The sequence below is a fragment of the Salmo salar genome, chromosome ssa15 (genome assembly GCF_905237065.1).
Source record: "Salmo salar chromosome ssa15, Ssal_v3.1, whole genome shotgun sequence".
Lineage (NCBI taxonomy): Eukaryota > Metazoa > Chordata > Actinopteri > Salmoniformes > Salmonidae > Salmo > Salmo salar.
Window position 1 is genome coordinate 96,296,884 of NC_059456.1, and position 21,177 is coordinate 96,318,060.

General features: G+C 43.5%; 1 protein-coding gene across 1 annotated transcript in view; it reads right to left on the reverse strand.

Moving 5' to 3' along the window:
- Window positions 1-12,680: 12,680 nt before the first annotated feature.
- Window positions 12,681-21,177, reverse strand: part of LOC106572707 (vasopressin V2 receptor) — a 64,101-nt gene continuing 55,604 nt past the window's right edge. Inside the window, exons 7-8 of the mRNA XM_045696361.1 lie at window positions 20,408-20,763; window positions 12,681-12,946 (exon numbers count right to left, since the gene is read on the reverse strand). Coding sequence (XP_045552317.1) covers window positions 12,729-12,946; window positions 20,408-20,763 — 574 coding nt within the window. The 3' untranslated portion in view covers window positions 12,681-12,728. The remainder of the gene's footprint in view (window positions 12,947-20,407; window positions 20,764-21,177) is intronic.

The window sequence follows — 21,177 nt, forward strand, 5'->3', positions numbered from 1 at the left end:
TGTCTGGCCTCTATGGCAGTGTCTGGCCTCTATACAGTAGCAGTGTCTGTCCTCTATACAGTAGCAGTGTCTGGCCTCTATACAGTAGCAGTGTCTGGCCTCTATACAGTAGCAGTGTCTGGCCTCTATACAGTAGCAGTGTCTGGCCTCTATACAGTAGCAGTGTCTGGCCTCTATACAGTAGCAGTGTCTGGCCTCTATACAGTAGCAGTGTCTGCGGCTGGCCTCTATACAGTAGCAGTGTCTGGCCTCTATACAGTAGCAGTGTCTGGCCTCTATACAGTAGCAGTGTCTGGCCTCTATACAGTAGCAGTGTCTGGCCTCTATACAGTAGCAGTGTCTGGTCTAGGCTTATCTATGGATTTAAAGGATATTTATGTGCCTTTGAATGTTTATGTGCCTATGGTAGAAGGTGTCAGGAGCACTGGTTTGTGTCAAGCACTGCAACGCTGCTGAGTGGATCAAGAGATGTACTGTAAATAAATGGAATGAACAAATAAACTGGGACCAAACCTGAGACTGACACATACAGTACGTACTGATATGGCTAACCCTTCCTTTCTTCCTCCCTGCTCTCTGTCTAACGGCCCTCCCTGCATTGCTAGGCCCTCTTGGACTAACATCACCTGTCTAAATGCCCTCCCTGTGTTGCTAGGCCCTCTTGGACTAACACCACCTGTCTAACGGCCCTCCCTGTGTTGCTAGGCCCTCTTGGACTAACACTACCTATCTAACGGCCCTCCCTGTGTTGCTAGGCCCTCTTGGACTAACACTACCTATCTAACGGCCCTCCCTGTGTTGCTAGGCCCTCTTGGACTAACACTACCTATCTAACGGCCCTCCCTGTGTTGCTAGGCCCTCTTGGACTAACACTACCTATCTAACGGCCCTCCCTGTGTTGCTAGGCCCTCTTGGACTAACACTACCTATCTAACGGCCCTCCCTGTGTTGCTAGGCCCTCTTGGACTAACACTACCTATCTAACGGCCCTCCCTGTGTTGCTAGGCCCTCTTGGACTAACACTACCTATCTAACGGCCCTCCCTGTGTTGCTAGGCCCTCTTGGACTAACACTACCTATCTAACGGCCCTCCCTGTGTTGCTAGGCCCTCTTGGACTAACACTACCTATATAGGGAATAGTAGGGAATAGTAGTGGACACGTCAGCAACCCAGAGTGAACAGTTGGTTGAACTGATGTCATTACTGGTTGAAATATGGTCAAAATTACATCATTACTGGTTGAAATATGGTTGAACTTGTGTCATTGCAACCAGTTTTGTCCACTGGGAAAGGTTTAAATGTTGACGTACAGGAATAGTTTTCTTTGTTTCTTTATTAGTTGTACAATATATCAACACAGTACTTTCATGAGACTAGATGTAAATAGATACATTAGTTATAATTGTTCTGCCTACCTAGAGGTTACAATTTCTTCACACGAATAAGAGATTTAACAGAAGGGGGGAAACATCCAGCAGCAATTGACTGGATAACATCATCATTGTTGAAAAGAAAAATCCCATCTGTTTTAGTTGTTTGAGTGTGGGGTAACAGTATTAGTTCATGTAGTGGACTGTGTCCTGTGAATGATTACACATTCCTCATGATCGATGAAACATACAGCAGCCCATTACTTTTATCAACATTTCTTCAGTCCACTGATAGTTGTTGAAAAGAAAGTCAGCCAGAGGGTCTGTCTGCTAGCCCATCTCTGGCTCCGTAAGTAGGATTTAGAGTGTGGAGTTAGGATTTAGAGTGTGGAGTTAGGATTTAGAGTGTGGGGTTAGGATTTAGAGTGTGAGGTTAGGATTTAGAGTGTGGGGTTAGGATTTGGAGTGTGGAGTTAGGATTTAGAGTGTGGGGTTTGGGAAACCCTGAATTAAAGTATGGGGTAATTGGGTTGTAGTGTACTGTTGTGTAGCAGCGTGTCTGTTCTCTGTCTGGAGGTGTAAAACAGGCTCTGCTCCGGAGGCCTCCATACACACGCAAACGCGCACACACACACACACACACACACACACACACACACACACACACACACACACACACACACACACACACACACACACACACACACACACACACACACACACACACACACACACACACACACACACACACACACACACACACACACACACACACACACACACACACACACACACACACACAGCCAGGCTGGGGCTCTGCGCCACAGACAACGTAGGAGTGGAAACTGGCGTCACGTAAATTAATCTCACATGAAGTAGTAGCTACCGGTCCCTAGCGACTGTTTTCTACCACAGACAGACACGCAGACAGACAGACAGAGCGAGAAAGACAGAGACAGACAGGCAGACAGGCAGACAGACAGACAGAGAGAGAAAAAGACAGACAGAAAGACAGAGACAGACAGAAAGAGAGAAAAAAGACAGAGACAGACAGGCAGACAGAGAGAGAGAGAGAAAAATAGAGAGACAGACAGACAGACAGGTAGGCAGACAGACAGTAGCCTTTGTTGAGGCCCTTCAGTTTGGAGGAGGGTTTCGTTGCTGAAGAGCTAAACATAACAGTTTAATAAGCCATCAACCGTTATAGAGTTATGTTAGACATATATTTTGTTTGATACAGTACAGTACCACCTGTGGCTGAACAGCACACACTGGTATGTTACTGAGAATAATGGATGGTTCTTCTGCTGTAACGCTCACCATTGATCTACGGGAATTGTTTTACAGTATGTCTCTGACAGTAGGCCTAATAGGGTCCCATATGGCACCCTATTCCCTATAATAGGGCTCTGATCAAAAGTAGTGCACTTCAAAGGGAATAGCCACTGGGCACAGACGTCAATTCAACATTTTCATTTACATTTGGTTGAGTTCAGATTTGGTGAATTCAACTTGAAATCAACCAAACATTTCACCATGTCATTAGATTTAGGTTCAAAGTTTAGTGAAAAAAAGACGAAGTGCCCTTACGTTGATGACTTTATGCAAATCCAATCAGTTTTCCATGTTGATTCAATGTCATCACATAGATGTTTGTGGTTGAAGTTATGTGGAAACAATGTTGATTCTACCAGGTTATGCCCAGTGGGCTCCTAGTAAATCATCTGAGAGTTGCTCTGTCTTTCGCACCCCCTGGTCACAGCACCATGACACAGCAGTTATGTTTTTAAACACATTTCAAAAGACTCAGACATGCTAACATACTATATTTCAGTGTCTGTGAACTGCAACTGTAAAGTGCGCAAGAGCAGGTATTTTTCTGAGACCTATGTTTCCCATAAAACATGGAAAAGAACCACAAAAGAAAGAAAAGAGCGCTCATAAAAAGAAATCACTTGTTTCTCTCTGGCTCACATTGTCACGTTCTTGAAAATGATTGGACCAAGGCGCTGTGTGAGTATAGTTCCACATATTTATTTAAGTGAAACTAACAAAACAAAACAACAAAACTTACAAAGACCGTGAGGATGTAGTGCCCAAACACACTAACAATCAATCAATATCCCACAAAATGCAGGTGGGGAAATAACTACTTAAATATGATCCCCAATCAGAGGCAACGATAAACAGCTGCCTCTAATTGGGAACCACATTAGCACCAACATAGAAATATACATACTAGATCATTCCCTAGTCACGCCCTGACCTACTACACCAAAGAGAACCAAGGGCTCTCTATGGTCAGGGCATGACACATGTCTGTTTTTACCAGGTTGGACAAATCCCAGGTTCTTCAACAGGCATGGAAAAACACAGGCCTAGAAAAAAAACGTAAAAAAAACATTCCATAACCATGGCAACAACAGGTGGGTGTTAAGCAATAAACTTTCACCCTGATTCTATTGGCCTCTAAACAAAATAACCTCAAGCGATAATACAAATAATACAAAAACAAACTTCTGTCAAAAGTATTCACAGAGCAATTTGGGGGATTTCGATATCCAGCTTAACAAAACAATGTGTGACTATATTAAGAGTATGACTGATGAGGTTACAAACAGTTGCAGTTGAACTTTAGTCGTAAGTATTGGCAGCGCAATTGCCTGTCCTGGTAAGAAACAAACTCCCAAAATAATATTTGCAGCTGTTCTGGCCAACTAGTCCCTAGATACGCCTCGCTAAATTTAAAGTCATCGAGGGAATGAAAGAGAAAGAAAGAAAAGCTTTGTATTTGAATAATGTGATGGTTTGACCAGATTGTTTGCTTTTCCTATTCTGTTACATTAAGTTCTGTTACATCAACCTTGTATGTCACCGGGCAGGCCATTCATATAGTCACACAGCAGGTTGTTCATTTCTCTAATACCCTGTCACACACACACACACACACACACACACACACACACACACACACACACACACACACACACACACACACACACACACACACACACACACACACACACACACACACACACACACACACACACACACACACACACACACACACACACACACACACACACACACCTGTCATACCCTGTCATACATACCCTGTCACACACACGCATGCTGGTGCGACCCAGGCAGCCGACCCTGCAGAGCTGTCTCTGTAATGAAGAAGTGACCTTAACTGGAGACAACAGACAGAAGCCCAGATTCAATCAGCATGTGTCCTCTATATGAACAAAGTCCTGCGTTCAAATACTATTTTAAATCATTTAAAATGCCTTTATCTGCGCTTGATTGAGCTTGCCTGGCTTAACGGGACAATAGAATAGTCCCAGAACTTCAATCCTTGTCGATCTGGCACTCCAGGCAGGCCAAAGCAGACGCTTAAAGTAATAACAAATTCCTCTGGGCACAGCCGGAGCTCTGAGCCGAGCACCTGGCATATTACAAATGACCACTGGTCCTGGTCTGACTGCCATCTATAAAGGTCCTCTGACAGCATTCAAAATTATAACAGTGTTTCATGTTCGTCCCCGGGCAGGCAGGTCTGATAGGCAACACTGCCCCTGCGAAGACATGTTAATAGACAATAGGGAAATGTTTCTAGGAATGATGTTGTATTTCTTGAGGAAATCTTGTTTCTGTTTTTCTTCCCATCCTCTTGTTTCTCTGGTCTTTAGTTGTGGTCATGCCACAGATGGACAGCTTAGCCAAGTATAAAGTACCGTGAAAATATATTTTGCTTGGCTCATGAATCTGTAAAAATGTAATGGATAAGAGACAGAAAAAACATTCTCAACAGAAAATGTCCTGGGCCCCTTACAGCTCTAAACAACAACAACAGCAACAATCCACTTTGTTTGTTTTAACAGAAATGTGATTGTTTGTTACTGCCAGCGGACATGACCATGTTATTCCTAGAGAATATTATTGTGTGACCATGTTATTACTAGAGAACGTAGCTGTGTGACCATGTTATTACTAGAGAACGTAGCTGTGTGACCATGTTATTACTAGAGAACGTAGCTGTGTGAACATGTTATTCCCAGAGAACAACTGTGTGACCATGTTATTTCTAGGAAACATAGCTGTGACCATGTTATTCATAGAGAACATAACTGTGTGACCATGTTATTCCTATAGAACGTAACTGTGTGACCATGTTATTCCTAGAGGATGTAGCTGTGTGGCCATGTTATTACTAGAGAATGTAGCTGTGTGACCATGTAATTACTATAGAAGGTAGCTGTGTGAACATGTTATTACTATAGAAGGTAGCTGTGTGAACACGTTATTCCTATAGAACGTAGCTGTGTGACCATGTTATTCCTAGAGAACAACTGTGTGACCATGTTATTCCTATAGAACGTAGCTGTGTGACCATGTTATTCCTAGAGAACAACTGTGTGACCATGTTATTCCTAGAGAACAACTGTGTGACCATGTTATTCCTATAGAACGTAACTGTGTGACCATGTTATTACTAGAGAACGTAGCTGTGTGACCATGTTATTCCCAGAGAACAACTGTGTGACCATGTTATTCCCATAGAATGTAACTGTGTGACCATGTTATTACTAGAGAACGTAGCTGTGTGACCATGTTATTCCTATAGAATGTAGCTGTGTGACCATGTTATTACTAGAGAACGTAGCTGTGTGACCATGTTATTCCTATAGAATGTAGCTGTGTGACCATGTAATTACTATAGAACGTAGCTGTGTGAACACGTTATTCCTAGAGAACAACTGTGTGACCATGTTATTCCTAGGGAACATAACTGTGACCATGTTATTCCTAGAGAACATAGCTGTGTGACCATGTTATTCCTAGAGAACATAGCTGTGTGACCATGTTATTCCCAGAGAACGTAGCTGTGTGACCATGTTATTCCTAGAGAACGTAGCTGTGTGACCATGTTATTCCTAGAGAATGTAGCTGTGTGACCATGTTATTCCTAGAGAACATACCTGTGTGACCATATTATTCCTATAGAACGTAACTGTGTGACCATGTTATTCCTATAGAACGTAGCTGTGTGAACACGTTATTCCCAGAGAACGTAGCTGTGTGACCATGTTATTCCTAGGGAACATAGCTGTGTGACCATGTTATTCCTAGGGAACAACTGTGTGACCATGTTATTCCTAGAGAACGTAGCTGTGTGACCATGTTATTCCCAGAGAACGTAGCTGTGTGACCATGTTATTCCTAGAGAACGTAGCTGTGTGACCATGTTATTCCTAGAGAACATAGCTGTGTGACCATGTTATTCCTAGAGAACATACCTGTGTGACCATATTATTCCTATAGAACGTAACTGTGTGACCATGTTATTCCTATAGAATGTAGCTGTGTGACCATGTTATTCCCAGAGAATGTAGCTGTGTAACCATGTTATTCATAGGGAACATAGCTGTGTGACCATGTTATTCTTAGGGAACAACTGTGTGACCATGTTATTATTAGAGAACGTAGCTGTGTGACCATGTTATTCCTAGATAACATAGCTGTGGGACCATGTTATTCCTAGAGATCATAGCTGTGTGACCATGTTATTTTTAGGGAACAACTGTGTGACCATGTTATTCCTAGGGAACAACTGTGTGACCATGTTATTCTTATGGAACATAGCTGTGTGACCATGTTATTCCTGGTGAATTTACCTGTGGCGGATTGAAAATATATGAAAGCCAGGCTAGAGAGTGTCCTGGACAGATAAAGATCATCTCTGTTCCGGAAGAGAACCCACAGAAGTTTTTTGACACTGGCTTGGATTTTTCCTTATCACATTATTCCTTCAAGGTTACTGCAACTATGGTGGATCATGCGTAACCAGACTGGAAAACAATGGTTCTGCTTGGCTTGGCTTGGCTCAGTAGTGTGAAAACTACGGTTCTGCTTGGCTTGGCTTGGCTCAGTAGTGTGAAAACTACGGTTCTGCTTGGCTTGGCTCAGGAGTGTGAAAACTACGGTTCTGCTTGGCTTGGCTTGGCTCAGTAGTGTGAAAACGACAGTTCGGCTTGGCTTGGCTTGGCTCAGTATTGTGAAAACGACGATTCTGCCTGGCTTGGCTCAGGAATGTGAAAACTACGCTTCTGCTTGACTTGGCTTGGCTCACTAGTGTGAAAACTACGGTTCTGCTTGACTTGGCTTGGCTCAGTAGTGTAACAAGGACATAATATTGAACACAAATCATAGGGAAGTGTTGAGCCACCACAACCATCAGTCTACTATAACTGACCTCCTATAATTATACTGTACCATCTGGCCACATATTTTCAGTTCACAAACCACACTGGTCAAAGTCTGATTTGAAATTGGTAGACACATTGATATATGGATTTAATTGTATACACAGATAAAGATACAACATGTACGTACACTGAGTGTACAAAACATTAAGAACACCTGCTCTTTCCACGACATCGACTGACCAACATCCCTTATTGATGTCACCTGTTAAAACCACTTCAATCAGTGTAGATGAAGGGGAGGAGTCAGGTTATAGAAGGATTTTTAAGCCTTTAGACAATAGAGACATAGGTTGTGTATGTGTGTTATTCAGAGGGTGAATGGGCAGACTAAATATTTAAGTGCCTTTGAATGGTGTATGGTAGAAGGTGCCTGGTGCACCTGGTTTGAGTCAAGAACTGCAATGAACTTTCGACACCTTGTAGAGTCCATGCCCTGATGAATTGAAGGGGGCGGGGGGTGCAAGTCAATGTTAGTATGGTGTTCCCAATGTTTGGTATACTCAGTATAGGTAGCTCATAGTAATAAGGATCTTACAAAACATTTGTAACAGATTATTGTTGTCATAAGTATGTCATGCAGTTGAAGGATCTATGCAGTATATTATCATTTCAAAGTAAAGGAATGGAAAATATAACAAAAACATACATACATCTGTACATATGTCAACATAAGGTAGTAACAACGTCAACTGACATATTTACATTTCTCATTTGTTTAGACATAGAATAAATAAGAGATAAAACATATCTGGAACATATAGCATGACTCAAAGTCTGACGTAATATGAAACTGATCCCTGTTCTTTGTGGTTTGTCTGTCTGCCTAATAATAACCTGGTTAGATTCATCTTAAAACAGAGGGAGCCCCCTCTACTACAGTAAATACAGTATTGTATTGTTCTAGGAGGGTGGCCCCTCTACTACAGTAAATACAGTATTATATTGTCCTAGGAAGGAAAGCCCCTCTACTACAGTAAATACAGTATTGTATTGTCCTAGGAGGGAGGCCCCTCTACTACAGTCAATACAGTACTGTATTGCCCTAGGAGGCAGGCCCCTCTACTACAGTAATACAGTATTATACTGTCCTAGGAGGGAGGCCCTAGTACTAAAGTAAATACAGTATTATATTATCCTAGGAGGGAGGCCCCTCTATTACAGAAAATACTGTATCATATTGTCCTAGGAGGGGGCCCTAGCCTGGTCACAGATCTGTTTGTATTGTCTTGTGCCAACTCCTATGGTCAGTTGGCAAGACAGCCCAAACAGATCTAGGACCTGGCTAGGGAGGCCACTCTTTCTACTATATATTACATTGCTGCTACAACAATACAGGCACTTTGTTTGGCTGTGAGTGACTTGGATCTAGCCTGGTCCCAGATCTGTTTGGTCTGCCTAGCCATGACAATGACCATAGATGTTGGCAAAGCAGCACAAACAGATCTGAGACCAGGCTAATTTGGATCCTGATATCAACGGAATGATAGTTTCACCATAATACACTAAGGATTATTTTTGTTACTTTTTTAAAACTTTACTTAATTTAGTAAATATTTTCTTAACTCAATTTTTTTTAAATTTCACGTTAAAGTTGTAATCGTTTGTACTTGGGGCCTGTGTCAAATAAAATGTGATTAGATTTGATTTGATGCTATCATTCTATATTTAAACAATACAAGTCATTTTAGGCATACTAAAGTGTGCTAAATTTATCTTAGAAATGTCATCTGCATTGTTACTGTGCTTAAGACCTGAACATGTGATTATGCTTTGTTTCCTATATAGATACTGTAGTATTAAAATATTTGGTATTTCGTCTTTTTTGTTCTGTATCACTTTTCTCAAGTACATCTCTGTCGGAGCCTTTACAATTATAGGATACATTTCGTACATGCATTCATCATAATCTCTTACACAATTTATAAATACTAATGATTGTACTGTTCCTCTGACATACTTTAAATAAATATATTATACAATTTTAATCGATTTAAATGGAATGGTCATACATTGGTGTGTGCTGTTGCAAAAAGTTATATTTGTAGTTTCCTTTGTTGTGTGGTCTGCGTTCGATCAATTCCTTTATTTCTTTTATACTCTGTGTTATTACTTGTGCGTGCGCTTGACACCATATATCCAAGATATGGTCATCACTGCATATTTGCAATGTGATATCTCTATTTTCATATCTTTTCATGTTATTTACAGAAGTGAATTAGTTGTTGTGCACCTCAGTGTGTCTCGCGGCCAGTGTGTGAAGAGACACGTTTCCTTGTGTTTATGAGTTATACACGACACTCAGACATAAGGGTGGTGTTGCACTTCTAACAAGTACTATATATCTGTATATCTATATATCTATATATCTATATATCTGTATGAAATGTAATCACACAACAGCTGATTTTTGAAGCCTTGGCCTGTTAACTTAATACTCTCTCTCTCTCTCTCTCGCTCTCTCTCGTCTAGTATCATTTATTCAGAGAGGTCTAGGCCTGATGTTACTGCATCGTTGAGTGTTTCTCCTCTCTTCCCCAGCCTTTCACAAGTCACCATTGTTCTTTCTTTCTTTCTGTTCTTGAAACTTGAGTTGATGAATTCTGAATTCCACCTCAAGCATGCATTTAGAATCCATTTTGTTGATTTACTGAAGTTTATCCATAATGCTTTCACTCTCCTGACCGTTCTCGAAGGATTGCTCTCAGAGTTGTAATATCCTTGTCATCCTGTGTTTGTTCTTCTTCCAAGAAATGTCCTTTCCAGTTCTCTCTCTCTCTCTCTCTCTCTTGCATAGCCGTAGTGAGCTTTGTACGTTAGGCATGCAGTCCATTCCTCCTGTTCTCTTGCATGGGGTGAAGTGACTAGCCGTGAAGGGAATCACATTCCTACTATGATTGTACTATTCTGTTTAGACAGAAACAGAGATGTAGAGACAGTAGCCTCAAATGAATCAATGTACAGTATGTTTACATTCCATGATGTTTAGGTCTGTATTTCATGTCTTCATATGTACAGTACGTTTACATTCCATGATGTTTAGGTCTGTATTTCATTTCTTCATATGTACAGTAGGTTTATATTCCATGATGTTTAGGTCTGTATGTCTTCACTCATGTTTGTCCTCTCGATCAATAACAACCTCCTCGGTGAGAGGGTGAGGAGACAGAAGGGACAGACAGACAGGTGATATTTCATAGGGGTCCTTCCTTCCCGGCCATAACACAGCTGTCCCTGTTTCCATGATGGTCAAATGTGCAGGTGGTGTGTGTGTGTGTGTGTGTGTGTGTGTGTGTGTGTGTGTGTGTGTGTGTGTGTGTGTGTGTGTGTGTGTGTGTGTGTGTGTGTGTGTGTGTGTGTGTGTGTGTGTGTGTGTGTGTGTGTGTGCGCGTGTGTGCGCGTGTGTGCGCGTGCGTGCGTGCGTGTGTGTGCGTGTGTGTGTGCGTGCGTGGTGAGAGACAGTGTGTGTGAGAGTTTGTGTGACAGAGAGAGACAGTATAAGCTGTTCTCGGTGGAGTGTGTGTGTATTTTGTGCTTATGTCTTCTCTATATAGCTATACGTGTGTATATACAGTACCAGTCAAATGTTGGGACACAAGGCTTTTCTTTATTTTTACTATTTTATACATTGTAGAATAATAGTGAAGACATCAATACTATGAGATAACGCATATGGAATCTTGTAGTAACCAAACATTTGTACAAAAATGTTGATTCTTCAATGTAGCAATCCTTTGCCTTGATGACAGCTTTGCACATTCTTGAAATTCTCTCAACCAGTTTCATGAGGTAATCACCTGGAATGCATTTCAATTAACAGGTGTGCCTTGTTAAAAGTTAATTTGTGGAATTTCTTTCCTTCTTAATACATTTGAGCCAATCAGTTGTGTTGTGACAAGGTGGGGTTGGTATACAGAAGATAGCCCTATTTGGTAAAAGACCAAGTCCATATTATGGCAAGAACAGCTCAAATAAGCAAAGAGAAATGACAGCATCAAGAATTTAAGACATGAAGGTCAGTCAATACGGAAAATTTCAAGAACTTTGAAAGTTTCTACAAGTGCAGTCACAAAAACAATCAAGCGCTATGATGAAACTGGCTCTCATGAGGACCGCCACAGGAAAGGAAGACCCAGAGTTACCTCTGCTGCAGAGTATAAGTTCATTGGAGCTACCAGCCTCAGAAATTGCAGCCCAAATAAATGCTTCACAGAGTTCAAGTAACAGACACATCTCAACATCAACTGTTCAGAGGAGACTGTGTGAATCAGGCCTTCATGGTCGAATTGCTGCAAAGAAACCACTGCTAAAGGACACCAATAAGAAGAAGACTTGCTTGGGCCAAGAAACACAAGCAATGGACATTAGACCGGTGGAAATCTGTTCTTTGGTCTGATGAGTCCAAATTTGGGATTTTTGGTTCCAACTGCCATGTCTTTGTGAGATCCACCGTGAAGCATGGAGGAGGAGGTGTGATGGTGTGGGGATGCTTTGCTGGTGACACTGTCTGTGATTTATTTAGAATTCAAGGCTCACTTAACCAGCATGGCTACCACAGCATTCTGTAGTGATACGCCATCCCATCTGGTTTGCACTTAGTGTGACTATCATTTGTCTTTCAATAGGACAATGACCCAACACACCTCCAGGCTGTGTATGGGCTATTTTACCAAGAAAGAGAGTGATGGAGTGCTGCTTCAGATGACCTGGCTTCTACAATCACCCAACCAATTGAGATGGTTTGGGCTGAGTTGGACCGCAGAGTGAAGGAAAAATAGCCAACAAGTGCTCAGCATATGTGGGAACTCACTCAAGACTGTTTGAAAGGCATTCCAGGTGAAGCTGGTTGAGAGAATGCCAAAAGTTTGCAAAGCTGTCATCAAGGCAAAGGGTGGCTACTTTGAAGAATCTCAAATATAAAATATATTTGAGATAACACTTTTTTTGGTTACTACATGATTCCATATGTGTCATTTCATAGTTCTGATGTCTTTACTATTATTCTACAATGTAAAAAATAGCAAAAATAAAGAAAAACCCTTGAATGAGTCGGTGTGTCCAAACTTTTGACTGGTACTGTACGTGTGTGTGTCAGTAGAGGCTGTCCTTGGTGGTGGAGGTGTGTGTGGTGGTGGAGGTGTGTGTGGTGGTGGAGTCGTCAGGTACGGAGCCCCTGCGGGAGGCTCTGTGTCTGCAGCGTAGGAGGGCCTGCAGCTCCCTGGACACAGAGCTGCTGAAGAAGGTGTAGATCCAGGGGTTGGTACATGAATTCAGACTGGCCAGCAGCATCAGGATGGTGAACGCCACGCCTACATAGAGAGAGAGGACACATGACGCAAAGACACACCCACACACGGCAAGACAAAGGCATATACTGTACAGAGCCTATAGAAAGTCTACAGTTGAACTGTTTTCACATGTTGTTGCACCACAAAGTGGGATTGAAATAGATGTAATTCTGATTGTTTGTCATTGATCTACACAAAATACTCCATAATGTCAAAGTGCAAAGAAAACTCAACACATTTTTACAAATTAATAGAAATTAAAGAACTAAAATATAGTCATTGCATAAGTATTCATCCCCTAAATTACGCTCAACAAAAATATAAACGCAACATGTAAACTGCTGGTCCCTCATATGTCATTTTAGAGAATTTAGCAGTACATCCAACCGGCCTCACAACCGCAGACCACGCGTAACGATGGCAGTCCAGGACCTCCACATCTGATTTCTTCACCTGTGAGATTGCTGGGTGGTTGGGGTGGTGCTGAGGAGTATTTCTGTCTGTAATAAAGCCCTTTTGTGTGGAGAACTCATTCTGATTGGCTGTGCCTGACTCATGGCTGCGCCCCTGCCAAGTCATGTGAAATCCATAGATCAGTGCCAAATGAATATATTTCAATTGACTGATGTCCTCACATGAACTGTAACTCTGCAAAATCTTTGAAATTGATGCATGTTGCGTTTCTATTTTTCTTCAGTATAGTTCAGAAGTAAAAATTGGTTTAACAAATCACATAAGTTATATGGACTCACTCTGTGTGAAATAAAAGGGCTTGACATGATTTCTGAATGACTAACCCTTCCTCTGTCCCCCATACATTCAACATCTGTAAGACCCCTCAGTCAAGTATCGAATTTCAAGCACAGATTCAACTACAAAGACCAGGGAGCTTATCGAAAGCCTCATAAAGAACGGCAGTGATTGGTAGATGGGTAAGAATAACAAATCAGACATTGAATATATCTCCAGTCGTCTGCAGCAATAGCCCATCCGTGAAAAGGATCGACGAGTTGTGCCATTTGGGACACCTCAATAGAGAAGTAAAGGTCATGAATCCCCGCCTTCTCTTTGGGATCAACAGAAAAAAATGAATATATAATAGTACCAGTATTCAGTACGGAAACGAACTGTTCACGAGTTTTCCCCAGTTTTTGGCTCTATTACACGTCCTGTAAATTTCCTTCTGGAACAAAAACCTTGAAACTTTACCTATTTAATTTAGCCACTTCTAACTTCTGATATTCAGTTTTTATGTAGGACACTCTGCACTGGCCTCTCTCTCTCTCTCTAGGACACTCTGCACTGGCCTCCTCTCTCTCTAGGACACTCTGCACTGGCCTCCTCTCTCTCTCTCTCTAGGACACTCTGCACTGGCCTCCTCTCTCTCTAGGACACTCTGCACTGGCCTCCTCTCTCTCTCTCTCTAGGACACTGCACTGGCCTCCTCTCTCTCTAGGACACTCTGCACTGGCCTCCTCTCTCTCTCTCTCTAGGACACTCTGCACTGGCCTCCTCTCTCTCTCTCTCTCTCTAGGACACTCTGCACTGGCCTCCTCCCTCTCTGCCTCTCTCTAGGACACTCTGCACTGGCCTCCTCTCTCTCTCTCTCTAGGACACTCTGCACTGGCCTCCTCCCTCTCTCTCTCTCTCTAGGACACTCTGCACTGGCCTCCTCTCTCTCTTGGACAATCTGCACTGGCCTCCTCTCTCTCTTGGACAATCTGCACTGGCCTCCTCTCTCTCTAGGACAATCTGCACTGGCCTCCTCTCTCTCTAGGACAATCTGCACTGGCCTCCTCTCTCTCTCTAGGACAATCTGCACTGGCCTCCTCCCTCTCTAGGACACTCTGCACTGGCCTCCTCTCTCTCTAGGACACTCTGCACTGGCCTCCTCTCTCTCTAGGACAATCTACACTGGCCTCCTCCCTCTCGCTCTCTCTAGGACACTCTGCACTGGCCTCCTCTCTCTCTCTAGGACAATCTGCACTGGCAACCTCCCTCTCGCTCTCTCTAGGACACTCTGCACTGGCCTCCTCTCTCTCTCTAGGACACTCTGCACTGGCCTCCTCCCTCTTCTAGGACACTCTGCACTGGCCTCCTCCCTCTCTCTCTCTCTCTAGGACACTCTGCACTGGCCTCCTCTCTCTCTCTCTCTCTAGGACACTCTGCACTGGCCTCCTCTCTCTCTCTCTCTCTAGGACAATCTGCACTGGCCTCCTCTCTCTCTAGGACACTGCACTGGCCTCCTCCCTCTTCTAGGACACTCTGCACTGGCCTCCTCCCTCTCTCTCTCTCTAGGACACTCTGCACTGGCCTCCTCTCTCTCTCTCTCTCTAGGACAATCTGCACTGGCCTCCTCTCTCTCTAGGACACTGCACTGGCCTCCTCTCTCTCTAGGACAATCTGCACTGGCCTCCTCTCTCTCTAGGACACTGCACTGGCCTCCTCTCTCTCTAGGACAATCTGCACTGACCTCCTCCATCTCTGCACTGACCTCCTCCCTCTCTGCACTGACCTCCTCCCTCTCTAGGACACTGCACTGACCTCCTCCCTCTCTGCACTGACCTCCTCCCTCTATGCACTGACCTCCTCCCTCTCTAGGACACTGCACTGACCTCCTCCCTCTCTGCACTGACGTCCTCCCTCTCTGCACTGACCTCCTCCCTCTCAGCACTGACCTCCTCCCTCTATGCACTGACCTCCTCCCTCTCTAGGACACTGCACTGACCTCCTCCCTCTCTGCACTGACGTCCTCCCTCTCTGCACTGACCTCCTCCCTCTCTGCACTGACCTCCTCCCTCTCTGCACTGACCTCCTCCCTCTCTGCACTGACCTCTAGGACACAGATGTGAACACCTGGAAGGGGTGTGCGAGCAGCAGGGGATAAAAACAGGTCATTTACTGACACTAAGATGTGTTATGTGTTCTGTGTTCTGTGCTTCAGATGAGAGAAGAAAAAACAAACCCAGAGTTTAGAAGTTGGAAGGCAGCTGTACTGTCAGTAATGACTTGGCTTATTGATTTGCTCTGCTTTGCTTTACCATGCACTGCCAGCTAAACTGGGACAACAACATAGGCTTTCTCTCCAACACTTGACAGAGTGCTAGTTGAGTTGAGTTATGTTACGGTGGTGTTACATAAATTATAGTTTTGAATCAGTGAATCAGAGGCAGTGCTCAGAGTAATGGATGCAACGGGATAAATGGACAGGTATAACCGATCAAAGACTTGGTTTTCATGCGTTAGATATATTATTATGAGACATCCTCCCACCAGCCTCCACTGTTCTGGATATGAAGAGAAGATCATATTTATTTTGACCTCAATGACTAAAATATTATATTCACTATAGATTTACTCCTAAAATTAAACTTAGATTTCGACTTGGGGTCTAGAGGTTGAAAGGAATCAAATTCACTCTGTATGGAAATCTAAGGCAAACTCCAGGGTGTTTTTGGACATACAGAGGAGCTCAGTGTTTCCATGTCCTCCGTGTGCTCCGTGTGCTCCGTGTGCTCAGTGTGCTCCGTGTGCTCCGTGTGTGTTTCCGTGTGCTCCATGTGCTCCGTGTGCTCAGTGTGTGTTTCCGTGTGCTCCGTGTGCTCCGTGTGCTCAGTGTGTGTTTCCGTGTGCTCCGTGTGCTCCGTGTGCTCCGTGTGCTCCGTGTGCTCAGTGTGCTCAGTGTGTTTCCGTGTGCTCCGTGTGCTCAGTGTGCTCCGTGTGCTCAGTGTGCACCGTTTGCTCCGTGTGCTCCGTGTGCTCCGTGTGCGTTTCTGTGTGTGTGTTTATGTGTATGCGTGTTTCTGTGTGTGCGTGTGTGTGTGTTGGGCTGTTACGGTGACCGCATTACTGATACACCGGCGGTCATGACCGCTGTCAAATTCGGCACTCTATTTTCCCTCTAATCATTCTGACATCAATGCAAACGTAATTGAAAATCAAATCAAACACTTAATATGACAATGATGAGATGGCCTATAGGGAGGAGGTCAGAGAACTGGCAGTGTGGTGCCATGACAACAACCTCTCTTTCAATGTGAGCAAGACCAAGGAGCTGATCGTGGACTACAGGAAAAGGCGGGCCGAACAGGCCCCCTTTAACATCGACGGGGCTGTATTGGAGCGGGTCGAGAGTTTCAAGTTCCTTGGTGTCCACATCACCAACGAACTGTCATGGTCCAAACATACCAAGACAGTTGTGAAGAGGGCATGACAACACCTTTTCCCCCTTAGGAGACTGAAAAGATTTGGCATGGGTCCCCAGATCCTCAAAAGGTTCTACAGCTGCCCCATCGAGAGCATCCTGACTGGTTGCATCACCGCCTGGTATGGCAACTGCTCGGCATCTGACCGTAAGGCGCTACAGAGGGTAGTACGAACGGCCCAGTACATCACTGGGGCCAAGCTTCCTGCCATCCAGGACCTGTACAATAGACGGTGTCAGAGGAAAGCCCATAAAATTGTCAGAGACTCCAGTCACCCAAGTTATAGACTGTTTTCTCTGCTACCGCACGGCAAGCGGTACCGGAGCGCCAAGTCTAGGACCAAAAGGCTCCTCAGCAGCTTCTACCCCCAAGCCATTAGACTGCTGAACAATTCATAAAAATCGCCACCGGACAATTTACACTGACCCCCCCTTCTTGTACACTGCTGCTACTCGCTGTTTGTTTGTTACCTATGCATAGTCACTTCGCCCCCACCTACATGTACAGATTACCTCAACTAGCCTGTACCCCCGCACACTGACTCGATACCGGTGCCCCTGTATATAGCCTTGTTATTGTTATTCTTATTGTGTTACTTTTTATTATAACTTTTTATTTTAGCCTACTTGATAAATATTTTCTTCTTTTTGAACTGCACTGTTGGTTAATACACTTGTTGTATTCGGCGCATGTGGCAAATAAAGTTTGATTTGATTTAATGAGAACCCATGACCTAATGTTGAGCATCATTTCTATAGGCTATTCATTTGCGTGAGAAAACAGAGTTTTGAAGGCCTCGATTAAAAAGAGGAGGATCCCATTAGCTTTTTATAGATGCTAGGCCGACTATATTTATTTCTAAACTTTCCTAATATAAAGCACATTGCTTTGCTTGTTTCCTCCATTCGCTATTTAAGTGCATAGATGACATGTATTTTTTCCGCTGCCCCTTTTCAGAGACAGGTGCATGATAATAGTCCATTCTAAATCAAAACTAATTTCACACAAATATTATTTAGTATATGTAAAGACAAGATTAAATCAAGAATAGTCTGATGGGTGACAATATTAGCCTATCACTTGTGAATAATATATTATCACTTGTGAATGATGCCCAGCTTGTGTGCTGTAAGACAAGAAACAGAGCATGCGTTTTTTTAGAATTAAAAAAAATCATAGTCGCACACCTCATGTAGCCTAGCCCATAGACCTATATGTTTTGATAAGGTTTGTATCACACCTAAAGTGGCCAACTAACTTCTTAAAATTAAGCACAATTATCCTCTTTACAACTGGTATACGTAGGTGGCGTGAGTTTCTAGTTTGGGGAAGAAAATACACCATAAAAATACACCTTTATGTTAAGGATCGGACCCTTTTTTTCAATTTTCGCCTAAAATGACATACCCAAATCTAACTGCCTTTAGCTCAGGCCCTGAAGAAAGGATATGCATTTTCTTGGTATCATTTGAAAGGAAACACTTTGAAGTTTGTGGAAATGTGAAAGGAATGTAGGAGAATATAACACATTAGATCTGGTAAATACAAGAGAAAGGCAATAATGTATTATTCCAGCCCAGTTGCCATTTAGATTTTGGCCACTAGATGGCAGCAGTGTATGTGCAAAGTTTTAGACTGATCCAATGAACCATTGCATTTCTGTTCAAAGTTTTGTATCAAGACGGCCCAAATGTGCCTAATTTGTTAATTAAGAACCTTTCATGTTCAAAACTGTGCACTCTCATCAAACAATAGCATATTACAGCTTTCACTGTAATAGCTACTGTAAATTGGACAGGGCTGTTAGATTAACAAGAATTTAAGCTTTCTGACAATATCAAATATGTCTATATCCTGGGAAATGCTCTTGTTACTTACAACCTCATGCTAATTGAATTAGCCTACGTTAGCTAAACTGTCCCGCAGGGGACCCACCGATCCTGAAGAAGTTTTAAAGCATTACATGCATTTGTGGTCACTTTTAAGAATGGTGTTTTCCCACTAATTGATAGAATTTTCGAACATTTGTGCTTATAGCCTACTGCCGTGTGCAAATTGCTGCTCTTATAATGTGAAGAAATAGCTTAATAGTTTATCAACATTTTAAGTTAAACGTTCTGATCTGTTGCATCAACCTCATTGCTTTGGGGATCTATCGCTTCCCACAACTGTCCCAGAGTGTTTGGAATATTTCTTTCTCACACAGAAGGACAAGTTGACCAATAGAATAGGTCGATTTTTATACTATGGGGAATTGTAGATTGACATAGGCTAGTGCTTTTGCTGTTTTTCAGGCCTACTCATCTTGTTGGCTGACAAAAAAAAGAGTGGGCAGTGAGAAGGACCCAATGACGTGACGGGCATTGGCTAATAATAATTGAGATATCTGAGAGAGGCATGTGAGTGAGCACGCAGCCGGGAGAAGGGAATTATAATTATTATATTCAGCCCAGGGCACAACGGCCACTGTCCGCAAAAGGCATGGATTAGAGGGCATTACAGCCACACAAGGGGGATGCCACCGGGAAATTTGAGGCATTATCAAGTGCTTGTCAAATTGTGAATGAGAGACTGATCAAGTGTGTGCAGCCTGCGCAAGAAACAGAGCAGAGCTCATGCCTTTCATGCAACTTTTTTCAAATCATCATTTGAAATGCAGCCTTAGAATGTTCAAAAAATCTAAACATATAGCCCAGACTTTGAATCACAACTAAAGTTGCATAAATAACTCTAAGTTAAGCATATAGAAGGACCTGTTTCTTTATTCATTTGTTAAATGCATGTGAGCACTCCCTCAGAAATCGTTTGGATAAAATATCCTTTCTATTCTATTCAGCTATGTTCAATTGTATTCTTCATACTATAAAATAATACAAAATAATGCCACGGAATTCTAAGCAGATCTTGTCTGCTAAATGAACTAGTGTAGCCCACAGCCAAATGGCATAGCCAGATCAGGGCCTAACATAAGGACAACACAAAGTATGCTATTCTGTTCTTCTGAAATAGACTACATTTTATTCATATCATGTTTCTTTAGGCCTGTCTAAAATAAATAATGGATTTACTGTGATTGTGTAGGCTATATTAAATTGATTTTTAACTGTTCCAAAGGTCTACATCAATGGCTATGCGTGGAAGCCAGGAGATGCTAAATGTGTTTATGTTAATTAATTGGCAATTGGCAATTATTTGCTTGACAATCACCAACTGACAAAATGTAATGACTGCCACAGCCCTTGTATGTGCGTTCGTGTGTGCTTTTTGGACCTCTTACCTTGGTCTGGAGGGTTGGGATCCCAGGCGGCCCAAAGCTGGACGATGAAGAAGGGGGACCAGCAGACTGTGTACACCAACACTATCACCAAAGTCATCCTCACCGTCTTAGACATGGCTTTGGAGATGGAGGGGGGCGTCAGGGCCAGGGGGGGTGGGGGAGGGTACTCCAGGGAGGGGCGTGGAGAGGGGACATGCCGGGTGGAGGAGGGGAGCTCGAAGGAGGTGTAGGACTCATGGCAGTAGCAGCCACCATTGTTAGGAGGCACTGAACCACCACTACATCCGCCAGAGGTGACTGGGCCATGGGAGTCATGTGATCTGGGAACTCCAGCTGTACTGGAGCCCCTTCGCTCACTAAGGCCATGGTTGGAGGGGAGGGGGAGGTTATCTGGGGTGTTGAAGGGGTTTTGCTGCGCTGCTGCTGCTGTGTGGTCATTGTGACAGCTGCTGCACTGTGGGCAGGGGGATGGGTAGTCATAGCAGTCTGATGGGGGCACAGCTGTAGACAGGGGGGAGAAGGGGGAGAGAGGGGTAAAGAGAGAGCTGGAGGGGTTGTTGTTCATAGTCTTTAGAAGCTGTCCTTCTCCTACTCCTCTTCCCCCTCCTCCACCTCCTCTCCCCCCTCTTCCCCCTTCTCCTCCTCCTCCTCTCCCCCCTTCTCCTCCTCTCCCCCCTCCTCCTCCTCTCCCCCCTTCTCCTCCTACTCCTCTCCCCCCTTCTCCTCCACCTCCTCCTCCCCCTCCTCCTCTCCCCCCTCCCCCTCCTCCT